At 50.5% G+C, this 22,011-nt stretch overlaps 1 protein-coding gene across 1 annotated transcript in view; it reads left to right on the top strand.

The window, feature by feature from the left end:
* Positions 1-226: 226 nt before the first annotated feature.
* Positions 227-22,011, top strand: part of ST14 (ST14 transmembrane serine protease matriptase) — a gene marked incomplete at its 5' end in the record, with an annotated part of 37,774 nt that continues 15,989 nt past the window's right edge. Inside the window, 4 exons of the mRNA XM_082660311.1 lie at positions 227-307; positions 20,911-21,070; positions 21,293-21,420; positions 21,656-21,726. Coding sequence (XP_082516437.1) covers positions 227-307; positions 20,911-21,070; positions 21,293-21,420; positions 21,656-21,726 — 440 coding nt within the window. The remainder of the gene's footprint in view (positions 308-20,910; positions 21,071-21,292; positions 21,421-21,655; positions 21,727-22,011) is intronic.

Raw genomic sequence — 22,011 nt, 5'->3', positions numbered from 1 at the left:
AGGGGAGGGGAGGGGAGGGGAGAGGAGGGCGCGGGCCCGGGAAGGTGCGGCGGCGGCGGCGTGGCGGGCGGGGCGGCCCGGGAGCCACACCCTGAAACTACCTGTGCGCGACAGGAAGGGCCCGGCAGAGCCTCGGCGGCCGGAGCGCTGGGCCTGAGACCGGAACCAGGCCCGCCCCGCGCCCCGGCCCCGCGGCGATGGCCTGAGCCACACGACCTTCGGGACCATGAAGAGCGAGCGGGCGCGCAGGGGCCCAGGCGGCTCCGGGGGCCTCGGCGCGGGACTCAAGTACACCTCGCGGCCGGAGGTGGGCGAGCGCGGGAGGCGCGGGCGGCTTCGGGGCGGGACGCGCGGGGGTCCGCGGCCGGGGGCCTGGGGGGGCCGGGGACCGGCGGGCCAGGGGTCTGGGGGCCGGGGGTCCCAGGGGGCCGGCAGCACCGAGCTTCTCTCGGCCAAGGGAGCCGCTACGCTGCCGGCTTGTGGCCGCGGCGCCGACCCGACAGGTGGAATTTCCTGCTCGGCGGGCTCCCGGCCGGACCTTCGGTTCCAGCCTCGCGGCGCCCTCCCCGGTTCCGGCGGTCCCGCAGTGCCCTGTCCCGGTCCTCCTGGCCCTCGGGCCTTTTCCTGGCCTGGAAGGGGGCTCATCTCGGTCCCTGAAGAACTCCGCGCTGTCCGTGCACATCGGAAAAGGAAGAAGCGGCGCAGGCTCTGAGTGGGTGGTTTGGGCCGGGGAAGGGATGTTTCCAGGGGGCTTTGGAGTCCTAGCGTTCTTGGCCTCTGCAGGAATTTGTTTTTGTCTTGCTGGTCAGAAGGCAATGGAGCACCTGTGCAGAGGGCAACTGGGAGACCAGAGCTTCGGTTGCCATGGAGCCTGGAGCTTAGGACTCCCAGGTGGAGCTTGTTTGGGCTTCTCCGAGGGCGGGGATGGAGCCCTTTGGGAAGGTGACTCTGGGACAGGATGTGAGAACCTGCGTCTTGAGCTTTTTGGAGACACTGAAGCAGGAAGCTCTCGTTTGGCAGAAAGGACAAGGACATCTTAAAAGACCTTAAAAACGAACATTAAGTCTTACCGTAGAGAGGCGGGAATGGGCTGTTAGCTGCTTTATTGATGGCCACACCTAGGTAGCAGTGCCCAGGCGAAACTAGCAGCCAGGCCTCCACCTCTCTGCCAGCGGGGACCCCGGCGTCCTGGAAGGCCCGCGCACCGAGTGGGCGCTGAGAGGCAGGGGCTGTTTCAGGAGGGAGCAGCGGATGGTCTGCCCCTCCCTTTCTTCCGGGATCCTGGGGTCAGTAAGCTCCTCTGCTACCCCGCACTGCAGCCGTTGCTCCCATGCCAGGCCAGATTTTGGAGGTCTCTCAAATCAGTTCCTTTCTCCAAGAGGCATCCTGACTGAGGGAGCTTGCAGAAGACCAGATTCTGGGGCTTCCGTGGTTCCCTGAACCACAAATAGCAACTGAGTCTGGGCACTCTTGTTTTCTCCACTTTTCCACCGGCTTTGCGGAAGGAAGTGTGGACTCAGCAGCCAGTCTGGAGGCTGGGGTCTGTGTTCCCACTGAGTGTCTGCCCTGCTGGAGGTGGATGCAGCTGGGTGGCCAGCTTCTGCGGCTTCTGTTTCCTTTCTGTAATTGCCGTGTTTGTGAATCCCTGATAATTGCCTCTTGGGGCTCTGGACTCCTGCCTCAGCAGAGGGCCTGCTGTTTGGTGTTTGTTATTTCAGCACTGTTTTTCTTCCCTCCCTCCGGGTCACTTGTTTTTTCTCACTTCCCTTCCTGGGACTGTCTCCTGCTGACACTGGGAGAGCTGGGTCTTCTGGACTCGCCTCTCACCGCCCACGCTCCACACTGTCCTCCGGGCTCCCACGGAGCTCCCACCCGTCAGCCCTCGCTTCCTTCCCCCTTGGTCCCTGCTCATTTCTCACCTGCCGTGAAGCTCATCCGTTCTTCTCTGGGCTCTTCCTTCCACTCCGTTTCTGCCATTTTCCCCCGCGTGGGTCACTCTGTCTTTTCTCCTGCCAGGCTCCGTTGAACCCACTCTGTACCTCGTCCTGAGCTGGGCTCTCAAAGACAGATAAGATATGGTTGTTTCCCTTAAGGAGCTTACCTTCTTGAGAGCCACGCTAAGAGCTGTGTGTGAACATTAGACGTGACTCACTGTCCCGAAGGAAGTAGCCTGCTGTGCCCAAAGCTCCTTTCTGTCTCTCCGGGAAGTCTTCAGATGTGCCTCTCCACTCCGTGCTTTCCCAGAGCTCTCAGCCCCTGGATCACCCTGCAGTGTTTGCAGTCAGGGTCTGCAGACTCTCCCTTGACTCGTCTTCTGACTGGGAGGGGCAGCTGCTGTCCCTGGGTTTGTCCTCGGCATTAGCAGAGCCTGGCTGGGTCCTGCGGGGCCTCACACGGCACTGCTGCGTTTGAGTTCCTTGCTCCTGGCCTCTTCCATCCCTGCGTGGCTGGAGAAGGATTCTGTTTGGTGGTACTTGTACTGGCTGCCTCCTTCCCAAGGCTGATGACTCCGGCCCCTGCCCCACTTCCACCTGTTCCTGTTTAGTGGGAAGTGGTCACCTCTGTGTTCCCCATCGTCTCCGGAGCCCTGATGTACGTGTTGTGTCTGGGGACTGTGTGAGCCCTGCCTGCGTGAGAGCAGGGGCACAGATGCCAGTTGTGTGGCTGTTAACGAGAAGTGGGAAGCCTGCCTCATCGGGTGTCCTGGCTCCTGCTGAACCTTTGATGGTGGCGAGGAAGCTGCTTTGAAGGAGCTCTCGGTTCCTCCTCAAGTCAGCATTGCCCTGGGTGAGACTCAGTGTCTCCTCGGCAAGCAGAGACCAGGATTGAGAAGTCAGATGTGGTGGGGTCAAACTCAGAGGTCGTAGGGGCCAGGCTGTGCCGCTGTGGCTATTCAGAGTCTCATCGCTTTGTTAATTGGTCGAACATTCACTCATCCACATAATAGCTATTTATTAGGTGCCCATGGATGGAACATGTGCCAGGTGCTGGGTAATAGCGCTGAGAAGGAGCCCAGTCACACAGTCCCTGCCCTCAGGGAGTTGAGTTCTGCATGGTAAGGACTGGGTTCTGGAGAAGCCTGCGGGCCGCTTAGGAGGGATGTCTAACCCAGGCTCGAAGGGCCAGGGGGGGTGAATTGTGGCCAGAGCCATCTGTGATGTGGTGACAGGAGCATCCAACATGGAGCCAAGACCTGGTGCTGCTGCTTTCCCGCCAGGTGATCTCAGAGATGTTACCTAATCTCTCTATGCCTCAGTTTCTGTGGCTATAAAATGGGGATGATATATATGTTACAGGTTTTTTGCAAAGATTAAAGGGGATGCTTTACATGAAAGCCCTTTATAAGTTGCAGCCTGGTGTACAAATCACACAGTTTGAATTTCTGAGTTGGAAAAGCCTCAAGACAAACTGTAAGGTGACGTCGAGTCAGCAGGATGCATGGGAAGAGGCTGAGAACCCAGGTTGTCAGGATGCTAACTGCGCAGATATGCGGCCTACCTGCTGAACACAGGGAATGTCTTCGAGGGGTGCTGGGGAGTAGCATCCCAGCCATGGAAACCCTCTTCAGTTTTCATTTCTCTCCCTTTACTTGGCTTCTATGAGGAAAGTCCTCCTGTGAAAGGGAAATGGATGCTAAGACCGGCTACACATCCCTTTCTTCCTCCTACCACACAAAACAGAACTTCAAGCACTTCTTCCTTTCTCGGTTCTTTGAGCCTGTGCTGGCCTCTCCGGAAGGGGAAGGCCCCGTGCTGGGAGGTGTGTGCAGGGGTGAGAAGAGAGCAGGGGCGCTGGTAAGCAGTGGGAACTAAGACTGAGACCTGGGTGCTGTGAATGGACAGCAAGCCTGCGGGCCTTATAACACCCTTACCTCCACCTCGGTCCTGGGAAGACCTGGAAATCCGTGGCCCTCGTTTAGGACACGGGAAAACTGAGGGTAAGAGAAGACAACACTAGCTTGACAGCTGCCCAAGGAGGAAGCCCACGTCGCCTGCTGCCCCTGGGAATCACTCGGGCGTGGGTCTGTCCAGAGCCGGCTCCTTGGTGAAGGCGCATCTCATCACAGGCTTCCCAACCTGGGCCTCTCACTGCTAGCTGCGGCCTGTGGCCGCCGTGGTTCCGGAGTCCCCTGCTGCCAGCTCGTTCTCTGGTCTGTGGTTCTGCCCAGGCTGTTGGCTCCTGTCTCTCCTAAGAGAGAAAGTCTGTTCTTGGAAGAGGAGTGAGGGTGTGACAAGCCCCTAAGGAGCCCAGGTCCCAAAGATGTGGCTTCTGACCTTGCGCCCTGGCTACTACTGGCGTGTTTAGAATACGGATAATCATCGCTGAGTTTATTGAGCATGTACCGTGTGTGGGTATTGTACCTCTTAGAGTAAGACTATTATTATTATCCTTTTATAGGTGAGCAAAGTGTAGCACAGAGAGGCTAAGTAACTTGCCTAAGGTCACAGAGGGAAACAGTGGTGAGATCAGGATTTGAACTCAGGCAGTCTGGCTTTACTATATTCTACTTGGACTGCTGCAGTGCAAGGCGGGGCTGGCAGCCCAGTGGGCTCAGGAAGGGGAGAATTACTAAGGGTAAGAGTTGGTTTGATTTCGTAAGAAAATGGATTTTCTCTACTTGGGATTTTCTGAAATGCCTGGGGCTTAGCGCGTTTATAATAACCATTTGGTAGCATAGAAATGGGAGATGGGAAGTTCCAAGATTCTCATGGAGTTCTCACCCTGGCTGGCAGAGGTGAGAAGGGTATTTGGGGTTTGCTCAGAGCTCATGGGCAGTAATTGCCCTTTTTTCTTTGCTAAGAACTTTTTTTTCTTTTTATATATTTATTTATGTATGTATTTGGCTGCACCGGGTCTTAGTTGTGGCACACGGGATCTTTAGTTGCAGCATGTGGGATCTATTTACCTGACCAGGGATCGAACCCGGGCCCCCTGCATTGGGAGCGTGGAGTCTTAACCACGGAGCCACCAGGGAAGTCCCACTGAGAACTTTGCTAGAAGCAGATTCCTATGAGGATTCTGTCTTGGAATCTCCTATTTTCAGAATTTGCTTATTCTGTCCAGGCTCAGCAACAGAACCTTTAGAACCCTTGTGATAGTTGGCTAACCGGTCGGAATCTTGGATCCTCTGTCTCTCTGAGTTGTTGGTGGTGATGATGGTGAAAAGATGGAGAAGAAGATGGTGGTAATCATTGCTACCCACCACTAAATACGAGGACTTCCGTGTATTCTCTCTCTCTATCCTCACAGCAGCTATACGCGGAAAACTTAGTTTACAGATGACAACACTGAGGTTCAGAGGGCTTGCATAATGGCCCAAAGGCAGAGGCACAGCAGGAGTTCAAACCTAGATCTGTGCACGTTCAAAGCTCATAGCCTTAACCTCAAAGCCACTGTACAGTTGTGTTCCAAGGGCAGGGGGATTGATGCACGTCCCCAGGCAAATCCTAGGACACATCGTCCAACAGAGTGCTGAGAACCAGGCGCCAACACAGATCCACTAAAGACCTCTCACACCAGACTCGTCCGCTTTCTCCTCTTGATGAGGTCACTCACCTGATAGACCAGGAGACTGGCTGGAGATGGGATTTCAACAGGCTTTGGAAAACGTAGCTTTGTTTTCACTACACACACGATTAAAAATCATAAGGGGACTCATCAGGTTGTTTACGTTTTGCATGACTCTTTCCAGTCTTCGCCACACGCTTGGGTTTTGTCTAGTGTGTTGCTGTACACGTACTGTTTATGTTCTGGAAGGCATATCGGCCTCCTATCTGCTGTCACGCTGGAGGGCCAGGGGCTGGAGGAGAGTCTGGTCTGGAGGGGGGTGTCTGGCTGAGCAGCTGGGCCTACGAGGGTCCCCTCGTGCATCCAAGTCCTTTGGAGCGGTGGCCTTGGGGCTGCCCCTGATTCCCTCCTTTGTCATTTCTTTTTTTAAAAATTAATTTTATTTATTTATTTTTGGCTGCGTTAGGTCTTCGTCGCTGTGCGGGGCTTTCTCTAGTTGCGGCGAGCGGGGGCTACTCTTCATTGTGGTGCGCGGGCTTCTCATTGCGGTGGCTTCTCTTGTTGCGGAGCACGGGCTCTAGGTATGTGGGCTTCAGTAGTTGTGGCACATAGGCTCAGTAGTTGTGGCTCACGGGCTCTAGAGCACAGGCTCAGCAGTTGTGGCGCATGGGCTTAGTTGCTCCGCGGCATGTGGGATTTTCCAGGACCAGGGCTCGAACCCGTGTCCCCTGCATTGGCAGGCGGATTCTTAACCACTGCGCCACCAGGGAAGCCCTGTGTCATTTCTTATCTAGTAACAACTCTGATGAAGTCTTGGAGGTTTGCTTCTCAGCTCTGTCGATGATACCCTAGTGGGAGGGAAAGGCCGATACCTCGGATGATTTAATCATGAGTCAGAAGGGCCTAGGCTGCCTGCAGGAGAGGCTGCTGAGAATAGCACTGTGTCCAGCTGCCTTACGGGTAAGAGCACCACCCCGACAGCAGACGCAAAACCTCCACCCTCCCACAGCTGAGACGTGAGGGGCCTGAGGAGTGAACGGCACCACAGCAGATCCAGAAGTTTGAGTTGACGAAGCCAGGCATGTAATGTGGCTCCCTAAAATGTAAAGTAAAAAATTTCCCCCTCCCCGATGTTTTTGTTTATACTATTTTTTTTTTGGCTGCACCCACGAGGCATGCGGGATCTTAGTTCCCGGACCAGGGATTGAACCCAGGCCCTCAGCAATGAAAACGCGGAGTCCTACGCACTGGACCGCCAGGGAATTCCCTAGAGAGGCATTTTAATAACTTGGTATTTCCTATGCATATTTTCTAAAAAAAGTTGCTTTCTTTTTTCTGATCATTAAAGTTAGGAAAGGACTTTTTAAAGTTGAGCAATACAGAAATACACACAGTGAAATTCCTCTGAAATTCTCTTCCCCAGGTTTTATAACCCCTATAAATAGTTTGGTTTCTGTTATCCCACAGTCTTCTATTTCCCCAAATGGAATCATGATGTCATTCCTATTCTGCAGCTAAAGACATGGTTGTAATGAATTAATTCATCACACGTTTATTACAAATCTTAACCCATGCTAAGATTGTGGAGCAAGACACAGCCCCCTCTCCGCTCCCCCATCCTTAAGGAGCAGATGGTTGACTTTGAGAGACTGGGATGCGGGTATGTTTGGGGTGATAGGGAAACTGGAGGCTGTCACCCCAGTAAAATGGTGGGGCAGGGGCTTTCCTTGGGAGCATCTCAGAGGAGACACCTAAGCTGAGTCTGGCAGGGTGGGAAGTGCCCAACAATTTGACTTTTTTTTTTTCATTTAACATTGTATTTTAGAGAGTTTTTCCATGTTACTTCCTACCCTTTGAAAAACCGCTCTTGCTGTGTAAACTTTCATCAGGTGGATCTGTCATTCTGTATTATTATTATTTTATTTGTATTATTTGTGTGTGCTAATTGACTGTGTTATTGGACAATTAATGGAAACAGAGCAATGGGGATAAGGGAAGAGATTGACGGGCAGCCCTCATGGGGCCCTTGCTGGTCAGGCCCCGTTTGGATTATGCTGTTGAATTCTGGGTTCCACATCTTAACGGGAATGTTGCTGCTGTGCAGATGGCCAGAGGTTCAGAAAACACTTTGAACCGTTGTTGAGCATTTTACCCAGAGAAAGAGCAGACCCAGAAGAGTATTTCAGGAGCTTCCCTGAGCTGGAGGAATTAGGCTGGTTCTATTGCAGTGCTAATGTGCAGGGCTATTGTGATGCCGATCGCCCTAGGGGGAAGGGAGAACTTTGTAACACCGGCCTTAACTGAAAATACTCTTTGCCTCAGAAAGGGTGGCCTTGGGAGGACGGGAGATGCAATGATGTCTAAACTGTTTCAGCTCTAAGAATCCGATTCCAAGGACACAGTTCTCTCCTCTCTCCCGTCCTTTGACTTCTGTGCACAGGTTGTAATTGTGGACTGGGGCCTCCAGGTGCCCTCCCCTGGCGACGACGGGGCTTTCTTGTTTGCATATTCAGTGCTTTCTCCCAAACAGCTAGATTTGTAGCTGAGTGAACATTCCTGGGAGCTACTGAAAAGGTGGAAGAGGCGTTTCTGAATGTAGTCAATTCCTGGAGGCTGGTGTGCTTGGGGGTGTTTCCACTAACTTCTGCAGATCCCTGGGTCCAGCAAGGCAGCTGTTAAAAAAGGCTAAAAGGTACTGCGGAATACCACTCAGCAATAAAAAGGAGCCAAGCATTGATGCATGGTGCTCCAGGGAATCTTGCTGAGTGAAAAAAGCCAGCAGTCCCCAAAGATTCTATACTGGATGATCCATTTATATAACATTTTTTTAAAAAAATTATTTATTTATTTATTTTTGGCTGCATTGGGTCTTCGAGGCTGCACGCGGGCTTTCTCTGGTTGCAGCGAGCGGGGGCTACTCTTCATTGCTGTGCGCGGGCTTCTCATTGCGGTGGCTTCTCTCGTTGCGGAGCACGGGCTCTAGAGCGCAGGCTCAGTAGTTGTGGAGGGCGGGCTTAGTTGCTCCACGGCATGTGGGATCTTCCCGGACGAGGGATTATCTAACATTTTTGAAAGGACGGTTTTAGGCTAGTGGCTGGGGGGCAGAAGGGAAGTGGGTATGGTTGCAGAAGGGCAGTGGGAGGGATCCTTGCGTTGGAACTGTTCAGAATCTTGACACTTGGTAGTTACAGGAACATACACCAGTGATTAAATCGTATGGAACTTAATAGTTACACACAAAAGAGTACAAGTAGAATGGGAACTCTGAACCAGATCTGTGGGTTATATCAACATTGTGGTGTTATAACGTCGTCTTACGAGATGTTACCACTGAGGGAAACTGCGCAAAGTGTACAAGGGATCTTGGTATTATTTCTTACAACTGCATTTGGATTTACAGTGATCTCAGCAAAAATGTCAATAGCTAGAAAAAGCACTAGCCCATGAAATCGGAATGTGGGCTCGGTGAAAAGTCAAGAAGAAGGTTGGAAAGGAGTTACACGGCGCTGCCTTTATCTCTGTCTTGTTTAGTTTCTTTCTTGTTTAGTTTCTTGTTTCTTAGTTTCTTAGTCTTGTTTCTTGGTTCTTTGTTTAGTTTCTTTCTGGTTTAGCTTCTGGGGGAAGCTGCCTGGTTGTGCCCCTGCGGGCAGATACTTCTGCTCCCGGTCAGGTGACTGGAGCGGGAGAAAGGTGGGCGTGGCTGCCCCAGGAAGATGGTCTCTGGCCAGAAAGGACAGGGCAGGTGCAAAGTTTGTGGGATCAAAGAGACTGGCTGGGTTTGGGGGTGCTGCTCTGTTACACAATCTTGGAGCCCATCTGAGATGGAATTCTCTGGTTGGAATTACAAAAGAGGTTGTGCCCTGGGGGAGCATTTAACTGAGGGCTGGGAGAGGGTGAGACCGGGAGGGCCTAAACTTAGACGCCTTGGTATCGGTATCAGGTATAGCAGGTGGCCGGGCTGGCTGACACCAGAGAGCTTGGGGGGCTATCAGCAGATCCCTGGGGTGTGGACTGAGCATTCTCTCCCCTTCTAGGGGTGGACACCGGTCTGGAAAGTTGCCTGGGTCCTGGCACCTGCCTTGGGTAGGCTACGTAATTCTGGCTAGGAAGAGAGAAGTCCTTCCTCCCATCAATCAGTCAGGTTCTAACCCTGCGCAAGGTCAACGGAAGGGGGTACGGGGTAGAGAAGCAGTACAAAGAGGAAAGTGGGGCAGCCTGACCTCCTAGGACTGCCTGTCCGCCCTCTGTGGCTGGGGGCTATCATTGATGCCAAGGGTCTGAGGGAGGTGAGGTCCCAGCGAGAAAGACTGTGGACCAGGGTGGTCCTTGGACACTTCCTGGAGGGGCTCGGCCCTGGGCTGTGTCCTCAGGGACAGGCTGGGCTTGGGAGGTGGTGACAGGAGCAGAGCCTTTCAGAGTGGCAGGATGGTGCCTGCTTCCTTACAGCCTTGGGGGCCTCCTGGCTGGGGTCAAGGTTAGCACCCCCAGACCAGTGTTGAAGGGGTGGAAATCCACCAACTCCAACCCCTCATAAAAGAAAGAAGAGGCTTGTATCCACGGAGTCCGGTTGCAGGTGGTGTGGTACCAGTGCCACAGTGGCATGGGCGGGGGCGGGGGGTGGCCCTGGGCAGTGCCAGGTATCGGGAGGGGACCCGGACATGAAACCTGCAGGAGCTTGACGCTGGCTGGCAGAGAACCACCCGGTCCCGGGCCAACAGTGCCCGCGTTGGCTGAGTCAGCCCCCTGGGACTCTCCGTCCTGCTCTGACCAGGTGTGCAGTTTTGGGTTATTTAGTTCCCTTCAGTGGGAGCTATTGGCTCTCGGTCAGCTTTCTGTTCTCCTTAGACTCACAGATCTGCAGGTAATTCTGGATTCCTCCTTAAGGCCCCGCAGCCTCACCCATTTTCCGGCAGGTCCTTCTTCAGGTGGGGCAGCTGAGGACAGTGACGAGGTTGAAGGGGAAGGGTGAGAGGGTCAAGCAACGAGAAGGCAGAGGGTTTGGGGAGTCCATCACCAGCTGACCGGCCTTGGCTGGCAGTGTGCGTCTGCAGAAATCCGCTGGCAGCCTCCGGGGCTTCTAGATGGTGCTAATAACCTATCGTGGGGAGATCCTGGGCGCAGAAGCCAAGTCCAGCCCCTTGCGCAGGTACCTCGCATCCCAGGCGGTTGCTTAAAATAGGCTGACTGAAACTGACACGACCCAGCTGGCTCCTCTCGCTGTGGCGGGCGGTGGGTGAGCCGGGCCAGCAGCCTCCTGGGAATGGTAGGCGGCAGTGTATTCTCACAGGCTGGTTCCCAAGAATGACCTGGGACGCAGGTTAGACTTGCGGACCCCAGGGCTCTGCTCCTGCCCTGCTGCATTAGGATCTCCCGGGAGAGGGGCCGGGGAATGTGGATGCGGAGCAAGCGCTGTGCTTCTTTTATTGATTTTTTATCGTTATTTTTCATGGCTAGGCAAGTCTGGAGTATGCTGGGCTGGTGCCGTCAACGGGAGCTTCCTGTTTCTTGAGAATCTGGCTTCTTTTGGGATCAGATGCCCCGGGCTGGTGAGCGGGTGGATTCCGACATGGGTTTCTTTTCCCTTCTCCTTTGTTGCTTCGATCGTCCTGTGATGAGCAAATCAAGTGTCCTTTCTGTGCCCATCATTTTGCTGGGCCAGGACTGCAGTGGCCACAGGCTAGGTGAAGTCCCCACCCTTGGGAACCTGCATATTGGCTGCACGCTGCCCACAGCCTCTTGGATTTTTTGTGGGTGCTGACTTAACTGGAGAGAGTCCATCAAAGTACAGGGTCCCTTCATAGCCAGCAGCTTGAAGAAGGGGCCTTTCTCCAGTTTCACCCCTGGTATCTCAGTGCTACGTGTTGTACTGTTCTCAGCATCTCCCAGGATGACAAATGCAGTGTTAAGTTTTGGAATACACTCCTTGCTCTGTCGTCTCCGGTGGCCTTGAGCCCATGCTGAGTTTCTGGGGACCCTGGCCAGGATCTGATTGGAACTGGCATCGGGGAGCGGCCACGAGAGTCACGCCGGCTTTGTCTTTCCTCTTGGAAAGAAAAGCATCTTCGCAGTGCCATGGAATTGGCCCTCACCTTGGAAACCCGCTGCAGGTGCTGAGACTGTGCTTTCTTGCTTGAACCATCTCAGGGATATTTTATGGTCCTCATGACCACGGTGGCGGGATGACATCATCATGGAATTGAAATCCATCCCAGCTGGTGGTGGGTACACCGAGTCACGGAACTGGTGAGCGAAGAGCGCCTGCCACCAGTCCACGGCAGAGTTGGGAGTGGCACATGAAGCCAGCCACCCTCGTCTTCGTCTCAGGTCGGTGTCTCCAGCCAGTGACATCACCTCTGCCCCTTGACCTTGATCCTCAGCTGCGGAAGCACATCACCAGACGTCACGTGAGGGCCTTTCGGGGCCCCTCCCAGGACTCTCGGCCACCTCTTCAGTCTTCAGCTTCATCCCCTGCCTTCCCGGCAAATCACACCCAACCTTGGCCAAATGAGGAACAGTCTTTAAAAGGAGAGCCTGGCATGAAGATTTATTTCTTCTCCGTCTGCTTCAACTGAAATCTCGTGCAGATTTTTAGATCGTTAGTATTGTTTTTGCTATTTATAAACGTGAACCCTTACCAGTAGCTTTTCTCCCATGAGGACCGCACTGAGCTGCCAATGCCACCTTCCGGCTTTGGATCTGCGGGTCCCCGGAGCCGGTGGGAGAGCGGGCCCTGGTGAGCGAGTGGCCGGCCGTCAGTGTGCGCTTGGGGAGCCAGGTAGTGGGTCCTCGCCAGCATGAGGGTTCTGTGGTTGACTTGGACACAGTTTTGCTTGCTAAGCATTTAGCTTTCAGCCCTGGTGAGTTTCGTACCTAACAGGAGTAGGGTGACCGCAAAGGTCTTTCCTACAGCATCAGATGAAATATGCCTTTTCCTTTTTACCTTCTATAAATTAGTGTTTTGGACAACCACTGACCTTGGGGAGGATATGCATCATTTGCACTAGTGTGCTTAAACCAGCAGAAAGTATGATATTTTCCGGGGCTTCTCTGTCTCCCCTCCTGGATTTTTGGGTGGTGCTCCCTCTATCCCTCCAGGAAGTTGGGTGGGGATGGTGGTGATCTGATTTGCCCCTGCACCCCACCCCTTGGGTTCTCCCCCTTTGTCCCTTTGGGGCTTCACTCTGTGTGCACCCCTGATGTCTGTCTGTCCTCCAGGAAGTCATCCCTTGCTCTCTTGTCTGAGCTGGCCTTGAGCCAAGATCTAACTCGAGCTGGCCGGGGAGAAGAGGCCATGAGAGTTGCATGGCCTCTGTTTGTGGTAGGCCAGCACCTGCTTTACAACACTGTGTTTTGTATGTGCACCTGTAAATGTGTTTACTTTTACGAAAGACAGGACAGGCAGAGGCAGGCACCGGCATCCTCCCTCTTCTGTTGGCTCTGCAGTCTGTAGAGAGATGGTTATGTGTAGGGAGAAGGTTATGTTTTCAGTTAAGCCCGAACGGATGGGAGCTCCCTGCCACTTGCTCCAGGGGGCCACCCAATCCCGGGCATCCGTGAAACCCCGGCGAGGGTTGGTGTGGCTTGTCCCGCTTTGCTGCTTTACTGGCTTCACTCCCTTTGTGACTTTGGACAGGTCACTCCCTGTCTCTCAGCCTCAGTTTCCTTATCAGTGAAAGGACTGGGTTAGGCAAGATGATCTCTAATATGCCTGAAAGTGGGGCCAAGAGTAGGGTAATAAAAGGAAGTTGTCTAGTTACTGATTAAACAGCATTTCTGGGCTGAGTGGAGCCTGGTATTCACAGTGCAGGGACGACCAGGGCCCTGCCTATGAGGCAGCGCCATGGCTGACAACTTGCTCCACGGCCAGGCTGGGGTGGCCCTTGGGCTCCGCTGTCCATGCTGTTGGCCACCTTCCCCTTCCCAGGGAGTTTGCTTTCCCATATCCCAGAATACTTGCTCCCTGAGTTCTGGAAGCTGACCACAGGGAGGTAGAAAATCAGGATCAAATCTGCAGCTGCCACCCAGTGACTGTGTGGTCTTGCAAGGTCACCATTTCTCCCTGCCTTTCTGTAGAACGGCAGTGAGGGCACCAGTCACGCATGATTCCAGGATTGTTGTGAGGCTTGGGTAGGAAAACAGTTGTGAAATTACCCTGTACATTGAAAATAAACATATGAAACTATTATGTTACATTTCTTCCAACACATATAAACATAGACACACAGGGACTTGAGAGTCTGCCTGCCAATGCGGGGGACACGGGTTCGAGCCCTGGTCCGGGAAGATCCCACATGCCACGGAGCAGCTAAGCCCGTGCGCCACAACTACTGAGCCTGCGCTCTAGAGCTGCGAGCTACAACTACTGAAGCCCGTGTGCCTAGAGCCCGTGCTCCGCAACAAGAGAAGCCACCACAGTGAGAAGCCCGCGCACCGCAACGAAGAGTAGCCCCCTCTCACCGCAACTAAAGAAAGCCCGTGCGCAGCAATGAAGACCCAATGCAGACAAAAATTAATAAGTAAATAAATAAATAAAACATTTGTTGCCTTTTCAGTAAATCTCGAGATCCGGTGATGTAAGTCCTCCAGTTTTGTTCTTTTTCAGGGCTCGTTGCATTTCTATGTGAATTTCAGAAGCAGCTCATCAGTTTCTAGGAAGAGCCTGCTGAGGTTTTCATCAAGATTGTGTTGACTCTGTAGGCAAATCTGAGGAGAACAGACATCTGAACTCTCTTGAGTCTTCCAGTCCATGAACACAGGCTATTGCTTGATTCATTTCTGTCTTTTAAATTTCCTCTTACCACCGTTTTGTAGTTTTCAGCATACAGGTGTTTTGCATCTTTTGTCAGATTTTCCCAAAAGTATTTCATATTGTTGATGTTATTGTAAGGGTTTTTCGTTTTGTTTTGTTTTAATTTCCAGTTGGTAATTGTTAATGTATAGAAGTACAATAGATTTTTAGATACTGATCTTATATCCTACAACCTTACTAAACTCACTTATTATTTCAATAGCTTTTTTGACTTACAAAGCTGCAGTAATGGAGACAGGGTGGTATTAGCATACAGATAGACAAAGAGATCAATGGGATAGAGTAGAGTCTGGAAATAGACCCGTGTATAAAGGGACAACTGATTTTTGACAAAGGTGCAAAGGCAATTCAGTAGAAAAGGGATAGTCTGCACAACAGATGATAGTGGATATCCATATGTAAAGGGGAAAAAAAGAAAAAAAAAGAACTTTGATCCATACCTTGCACCATTAAAAAAAATTTTTAACTCAAAGTGGATTCTAGACCCAAATGAAAAACCTAAAACATTAAAACTACTGGAAGAAAACATAGGAGGAAATCCTTGTTGCCTTGTGTTATGCAAAGATTTCTTAAATACAGCCACAAAATCAGAATCCATAAAGAAAAACCTGATAAATTGGACTTCATCAAAATGAAAAACTTCTCTTCTTCAAAAGACACTGTCAAGAGAATGAAAATCCAAGCCACAGACTAGGAGAAAACCTTTGCAAAATATATATCTGATAAAGGACTTGTAACCAGAATACAGTAATAAGAAACTAAGCAAACCAATTTTTAAAACTAGGCAAAAGATCTGAAGAGATACGTCATCAAAGAAGATAAACAGATGGCAACCAAGTACCTGAAAAGATGCTCAACGTCATTAGTCAGTAAGGAAAAGGAACTTAAAACCACAGTGAGATACCACTATACTTCTGTTAGAACAGATAAAATGTAAAAGACTGACCACATCCAGTTTTGGATAGGATGTGGACAACTGGATTTCTCACACACTGCTGATGGGAGTGTAAAATGGTGCAGTCACTTCGGAAAACAGTCGGGCAGTTTCTTAAAGAGTTAAACGTACAGCTGTCATACAGACTTGCTATTCCACTCAAGGTATTTGCCCCAAAGAAATGAAAGCATATACCAGTACAAGGACTCATACAGGAACGTTTATAGCAGCTTTATTTGTAATCCCCCCCTACCTGGAAACAACACAAATATCCATTAACAGGTGACTAGGTAGACAAATTGTGTTATATCCATTCAATAGGCTACTACTCAACACTGGAAAGGAATGCACTGTTAATATAATAAACATAGTAACACAGGTGAATCTCATATGTTGCATAAAAGTAGTGTTGAGTAAAAGTAGTCAGACAGTAAAGAGTACATACTGTTGAATTCCATTTATATAAAGTTCTAGAAGAAGCAAACTAATCTTTACTGATGGGAATCGGATAAGTGGTAGTTTGGGGACAGGAAAGGGAGTCAGGAAGGAAAGGAGGAGGGAAGAGCCAGGAGGAAACTTTGGAAGGTGATGGATAGATTCATTATCTTGATCATGGTGATAGTTTCATGGCTGTATATATATGCCAAAAATTGTACACTTTAAACATGTACAGTTTATTTTATGTCAGTTGTACCCCAGTGAAACTATTTTAAAAATTCCATAGAAGGTTTATGAGAGTAAGTTTTTTAAAAAATCCCAAAATAGAACTAAATGACAAAGAAATGTAAAGTATGAGAGGGGGGAAAAAGCCAGATAGGCATGTAGAGGATGTACTCCTTTAAAAACATTTATTTTATTGGAGTAGTGTTGATTTATAATGTGTTAATTTATGCCATACAGCAAAGTGATTCAGTTACATATATATATTCTTTTTCATATTCTTTTCCTGGTTTATTACAGAATATTGAATAGTTCCCTGTGCTATACAGTAGGACCTTGTTTATCCATCCTATATCTACTAGTTTGCATCTGCTAATTCCAAACTCCCAGTCCAACCCTCCCCTGCCCAACCCCCACTCCCCATCTTGGCAACCACAAGTCTGTTTTCTATGTCTGTGAGTCTGTTTCTGTTTTGTAGATAAGTTCATTTGTGTCGTATTCTATTTTTTTTTTTTGGCTGTGCCTTGTGGCTTGTGGGATCTTAGTTCCCCGACCAGGGATTGAACCTGTGTCCTCAGCAGTGAAAGCGTGGAGTCCTAACCACTGGACCACCAAGGAATTCCCATGTGTCGTATTTTATATTCCACAGATAAGTGATATCATATGGTATTTGTCTTTCTCTTTCTGACTTACTTCGCTTAGTATGATAATCTCTAGGTCCATCCATGTTGCTGCAAATGACATTAATTCATTTTTTTATGGCTGAGTAATATTCCGTTGTATAAATATACCATATCTTCTGTATCCGTTCATCTGTAGATGGACATTTAGGTTGTTTCCATGCCTTGGTTATTGTGAATACTGCTGCTATGAACATTGGGGTGCGTGTATCTTTTCAAATGATGGTTTTCTCCAGATATATGCCCAGGAGTGGGATTGCTGGGTCATATGGCAGCTCTATTTTTAGTTTTTTAAGGAACCTCCATACTGTTCTCCATAGTGGTTGCACCAATTTACATTCCCACCAACAGTGTAGGAGGGTTCCCTTTTCTCCACATCCTCTCCAGGATTTATTATTTGTAGACATTTTGATGATGGCCATTCTGCCTGGTGTGAGGTGATACCTCGTTGTAGTTTTTTTTTTTTTTTTTTTTTGCGGTACGCGGGCCACTCACTGTTGTGGCCTCTCCCGTTGTGGAGCACAGGCTCTGGACGCGCAGGCTCAGCGGCCATGGCTCACGGGCCCAGCCACTCCGCGGCATGTGGGATCTTCCCGGACCGGGGCACAAACCCGTGTCCCCTGCATCGGCAGGCGGACTCCCAACCACTGCGCCACCAGGGAAGCCCTATTTGTAGACATTTTGATGATGGCTATTCTGACTGAGGTGATACCTCATTGTAGTTTTGATTTGAATTTCTCTAATAATTATTGATGTTGAGCATCTTTTTGTGTGCCTGTTGTCCATCTGTGTGTCTTCTTTGTATATTTTGGAAATTAAGCCCTTGTCAGTCACGTCATTTGCAATAGATGATGTACTTTTAAGCTTTGGTGTTCTGAAATTTCAACATGATATCTTTTGTTATGTGTGCTTTTTCATTTATCTTTCTCACCATTCAGCGAACCCTTTCAATCTGAAGAGACGTACCTCTCTTTGGTGCTTGGAAGTATTCTTCTAGCATTTCTCTGAGTACATCCTCTGCCAGACTCAGGAACTGGGCTCAGGTATTTATGGAAGATAGAGATGAGACAGGGAAGGGCATTGTTAGAAACCCCCAGAGCCCCACCTCCATCCCAAACAAAACTACTCCTACCCATGAGTCCCCCATAAGGGATGGGAAATCAGTTTCTCCAGACTTGAGGACAGCAGGTGCCAGAGGCTGGAGTGAAGGGGAAAACAGTCTCTTCTCTCCCATGTTCTGAATGGTAGTGGCTGGGGTTAAATCACCCCACCCAGAAGATTAGAAAACTATTCTCTGCAGTAACTAAGCTATCCCATAGAAAAGGTCTACACAGCCTAGCAGTTGGGAGTGCCCAGAAAAATATCTGGCTAGCCGCTGAATTGTGGCCCAAAGTGAAGCCACCTCTGTGGACAAGCCATGCCCACAGAGCTTCTGAACAACCTTTAGGACTTCATTCCTAAATATGGGTAAACAGCCACACATCCTCAAGCATTTGAGGAAAGCCTTCAACACGGAAGAGAAAGTCAACAACAGAGAAAAGTTACTCAATAGAAACATCAGGATGAGAAGACTTTGCCTCCAAAATTCATAAAATAAGAGAGAACTCTTGGAAATGAAAGTTTTGATAGCAGAAATGAAAAACTCAATAGAAAGATTACAAAACAAGATGGATAAGTAAAGCAGAGGATCAGTATAATAGAACTTACAGAAAGAGAAAGAGAAAATGCAGGGGAGGACATAATCTACAAAATAATACAAGAAAGTTCCCCAGACTGAAAGATACGAGTTTCCAAATTCAAAGGGCAGGTGGAGAGCTCAGTGTAGTGAAATTTACAGACCGAATTCAAAGCATTTACTCAAGACTTTCAGAGAAAGATAACAAATCATGAATAGAAAATAATGGATTTGTACTATTATCATATTTCTCCAAAGCACAACTAGAAGCTGGAAAACATTGAAGCCTTCAAAATTCTAAGTGCAAATTATTTGAAACTTATAGTCCTATACCCAGCCAAACCCAGAATTAAGGTCCTTCTAAACATGTGAAGTCACAAGAAACGTGCCTCTCTGGAAACTACTGAAGTATGTGTTCCACCCAAATGAAGTAAACCAAGAGAGATGAGACATGGAATCCAGGAAATAGGGGTTTTAACACAAGAGGGAGTTGGGAGTTCCCCACAGGTCCAGTGGTTAGGACTCGGTGCTTCCACTGCCATGGCCCCGAGTTCAATCCCTGGTCAGGGAACTAAGATCCTGCAAGCTGTGCAGTGCAGCCAAAAAGACAAAAACAAAACAAAACAACAACAAACCATACACACAAGAGGGAGTTGAAGGAACTTCCCAGGATGATGGTGGAGGAAGTTCCAGACAGCACTGACGGGAAAGGACAGAGTGCCCCCAGGAGGAAAATGAAACGAGAAATTCTTCGACAGGCTTTATATGTGGAAGATTAGAAGAACATTACAGTGCTCTTAGATTGTGTGGAATGACTTGGGTATATGTTAAAAAGAAATCCAAGTAAATGAAGGTTCACAGCAGGAAAAACAACTCAGTTGTAGTGAGAAGCAAACAATAGTGAACAGTGTTTTCAAAGGCTAATAATGAAAACATACAGTATGGATATAATTTGTTTTAAACTTTAGCCCCATAACTATTGGGAGGATGGATGAGAGACAGAGAAGGAAGGACATTGAAATCCACCCTATCATAATAGGAAATCAGCTGATTATACTTTATATAGATGAATCAAGTTACTGGTATTGGCATATTATTTAGAAATATGGAGACAAATTCCAGAACAAGCAGCTTGGAAACATTTTAAGTGCCTCTGGGCTGTGTTTTTTATTTTCTTTTAAAAAATTTCTTTCTTTTTGAGATGTAATTGACATAATAAGATGTACACCGTGTTGATTTGATACATTTATATATTGTAATATGATTACCATGGTAGGGTTAGCTATGGGATGTATTTCTGTGTTTGATATTAGATAAAGTCACAAATATAACCAATTAGGAAACTAAAGTTAGAGAAGCGAATATCCAGATGGGGCAGGAGTGGGGAGAATCTTCCACAACAGTGAGTAAATAGGTAATGTTTGAATGTGACAAATCATGAAATGGCAGTTCAAGGCCATCATTTACAGTTATGAGCTTAATACCAAAACAGCCACATCTGTAAACTTAAAAATGGCCACATCTGTGGAATTTGGGGTGGGGCTACTGCTTTTATTACACACCCTGTTGGAGTAGGTATGAGGCAGTTAACTCTAAAAGGGCCCAGCCCGGGACTTCCCTGGTGGCGCAGTGGTTAAGAATCCGCCTGCCAATGCAGGGGACACGGGTTCGAGCCTTGGTCCGAGAAGATCCCACATGCTGTGGAGCAGCTAAGCCCGTGCGCCACAACTACTGAGCCTGCGCTCTAGAGCCCACGAGCCACGACTACTGAGCCCGTGTGACACAACTACTGAAGCCCGTGCGCCTAGAGCCTGTGCTCCGCAACAAGGGAAGCCACTGCAGTGAGAAGCCCGTGCACCTCAACGAAGAGTGGCCCCAAGCTTGCGCGCAGCAACAAAGACCCAACACAGCAAAAAAATAAAATCAATAAAATTAAAAAAAAAATAATCATAAATGAATAAAAGGGCACAGCCCCTCCCCGGGTTTAGGGCAGCAGATAGAGTGGGTGCGGGAGGGTGGAAAAGTTGCCTACCTGTCACCGCGTGCCGCAGACACCTCACCTGCCCGCCCGTACTCATGCCCCCCTCTTCCTGGAGACCCCCCCGCCATCCTGTTTGTTGAAAGTTTTGTTTGTTTTTCACGCTCTCGGGTCTGAGCCTGGGTGTGGATTCCAGTAGAGCCCTGGCCTTCTCAGCCCACCTTGGGGTCCTGGACTGGGAGCCTTCAGGCTCAGGGCAGAGTGGCTTGTCCTGCAGTGGCACGGCAGAGCTGCCCAGTTTACTGACGTCTTTCTTTTGGCCGGTTAAACATTGGTGGAGCAAGGGTTAGGGTCAGGGCATACAGCGCAGCTTGCCCGAGGCAATCCTGGCCCTGCGCTGGGCCCTCTGTCCCCACATCTGTGCATCCTCCTGTGTCAAAGATGATTCATGTAGCTGACAGCCTCAACGACTGGGGTCAGGTGGGCTGTTTGTTTCCCTTTTATTTAAACTCACAGTTCTTAAGCAGCACGTGCCTGGGGATGCGTGGAGGGGAGGCCACTGCTCCTTCCTCCTGGCTTTTCCTTCCTGGGTGGACCTGACAGCGTGGAGAGGTTCTGCCCGAGGCCGGGGGTTCTGACCGGCAGTGCACTGATTTCTCTGTTCAGAACATGAATGGCTTTGAGGAAGGCGTGGAGTTCCTGCCGGCCAACAACGCCAGGAAGGTGGAGAAGGGCGGCCCGCGGCGGTGGGTGGTGCCCGTAGCCGTGCTGGCTGGCCTCCTGGTGCTGTCCCTCATGGCGGGGCTCCTGGCGTGGCACTTCCAGTGTGAGTGGACCCTCCTCCAGGGGCCCACCCGGGGCCGCCTGCTGTGAGCGGGAGGGAGGGAGGGTGCGGTTTGGGGGGAGGGAAAGGAGGGCTCCTCCCACGGGGAGGTGGTGGGGCTCAGGGTCTGCTCCCCCGGGGTGGCTGAGGGCAGCTGTGACAGTGGGGGGACAGGAGGGCGTGTGTCCCTTTCTCTGACCGCCGTCTTTCACTGTTCTCTCACAGACCGGAATGTGCGGGTTCAGAAGGTCTTCAACGGCTACCTGAGGATCACGAACGAGAACTTCCTGGATGCCTATGAGAACTCCAGCTCCACTGAGTTTGCAAACCTGGCCAAGAAGGTGAAGGAAGCGGTGAGTCCCGTCCCTGGGCAGAGCCCAGGCCCTGCTGTCGTCTCTGGCACGCGCACCCTTGCCCAGCAGAAAGGAGGCTCCCCTCTGCTCCCAGATGCCTGGGCTGGTGTGCGATGTGGGCTCCCGGGCACCTGGGAAGGGGCCCCGGGTCCCAGGAGGGAGGGAGCGGCCTGGGTGGGGGCCCGGGGTCATGGGCGCTCTCTGGACCCCCATCAGCCTCCTCTCCTTCCCTCAGCTGAAGCTCTTATACAGCGGGATCCCTGTCCTGGGCCCCTACTACAGGAAGTCAGCTGTGACCGCCTTCAGGTGGGTGCTGGAGGGCCGGCGGAAAGGCGCTGCTGTGGTGCAGCGTCTGGGCCCTGCGGAGTGATGCGGCCGCGAGGTCCTGCCTAGAGAGCCAAGGCCCCAGTCCTTGTCCTGACTTTATCTCCAAAGTACTTTTGCTTTTGCTAGTCTGACTGAATCCCTATGGGTGCTGTGTGGCAGGTGGCATTGTCAGCCCCTTTCAAGCTCAGGAAGCAGGCTCTAGAAGCTGCGGCTCAGTGCGCCCAAGCTAGAGGCAGAACCCAGACTCCATTCCAGGATTCTTCC

Source organism: Grampus griseus (assembly GCF_964374135.1).
Source record: "Grampus griseus genome assembly, chromosome: 8".
Classification (NCBI taxonomy): domain Eukaryota; kingdom Metazoa; phylum Chordata; class Mammalia; order Artiodactyla; family Delphinidae; genus Grampus; species Grampus griseus.
Note: the sequence above shows the minus strand (reverse complement) of the source record. Positions and strands in the feature narration are given on the sequence as shown.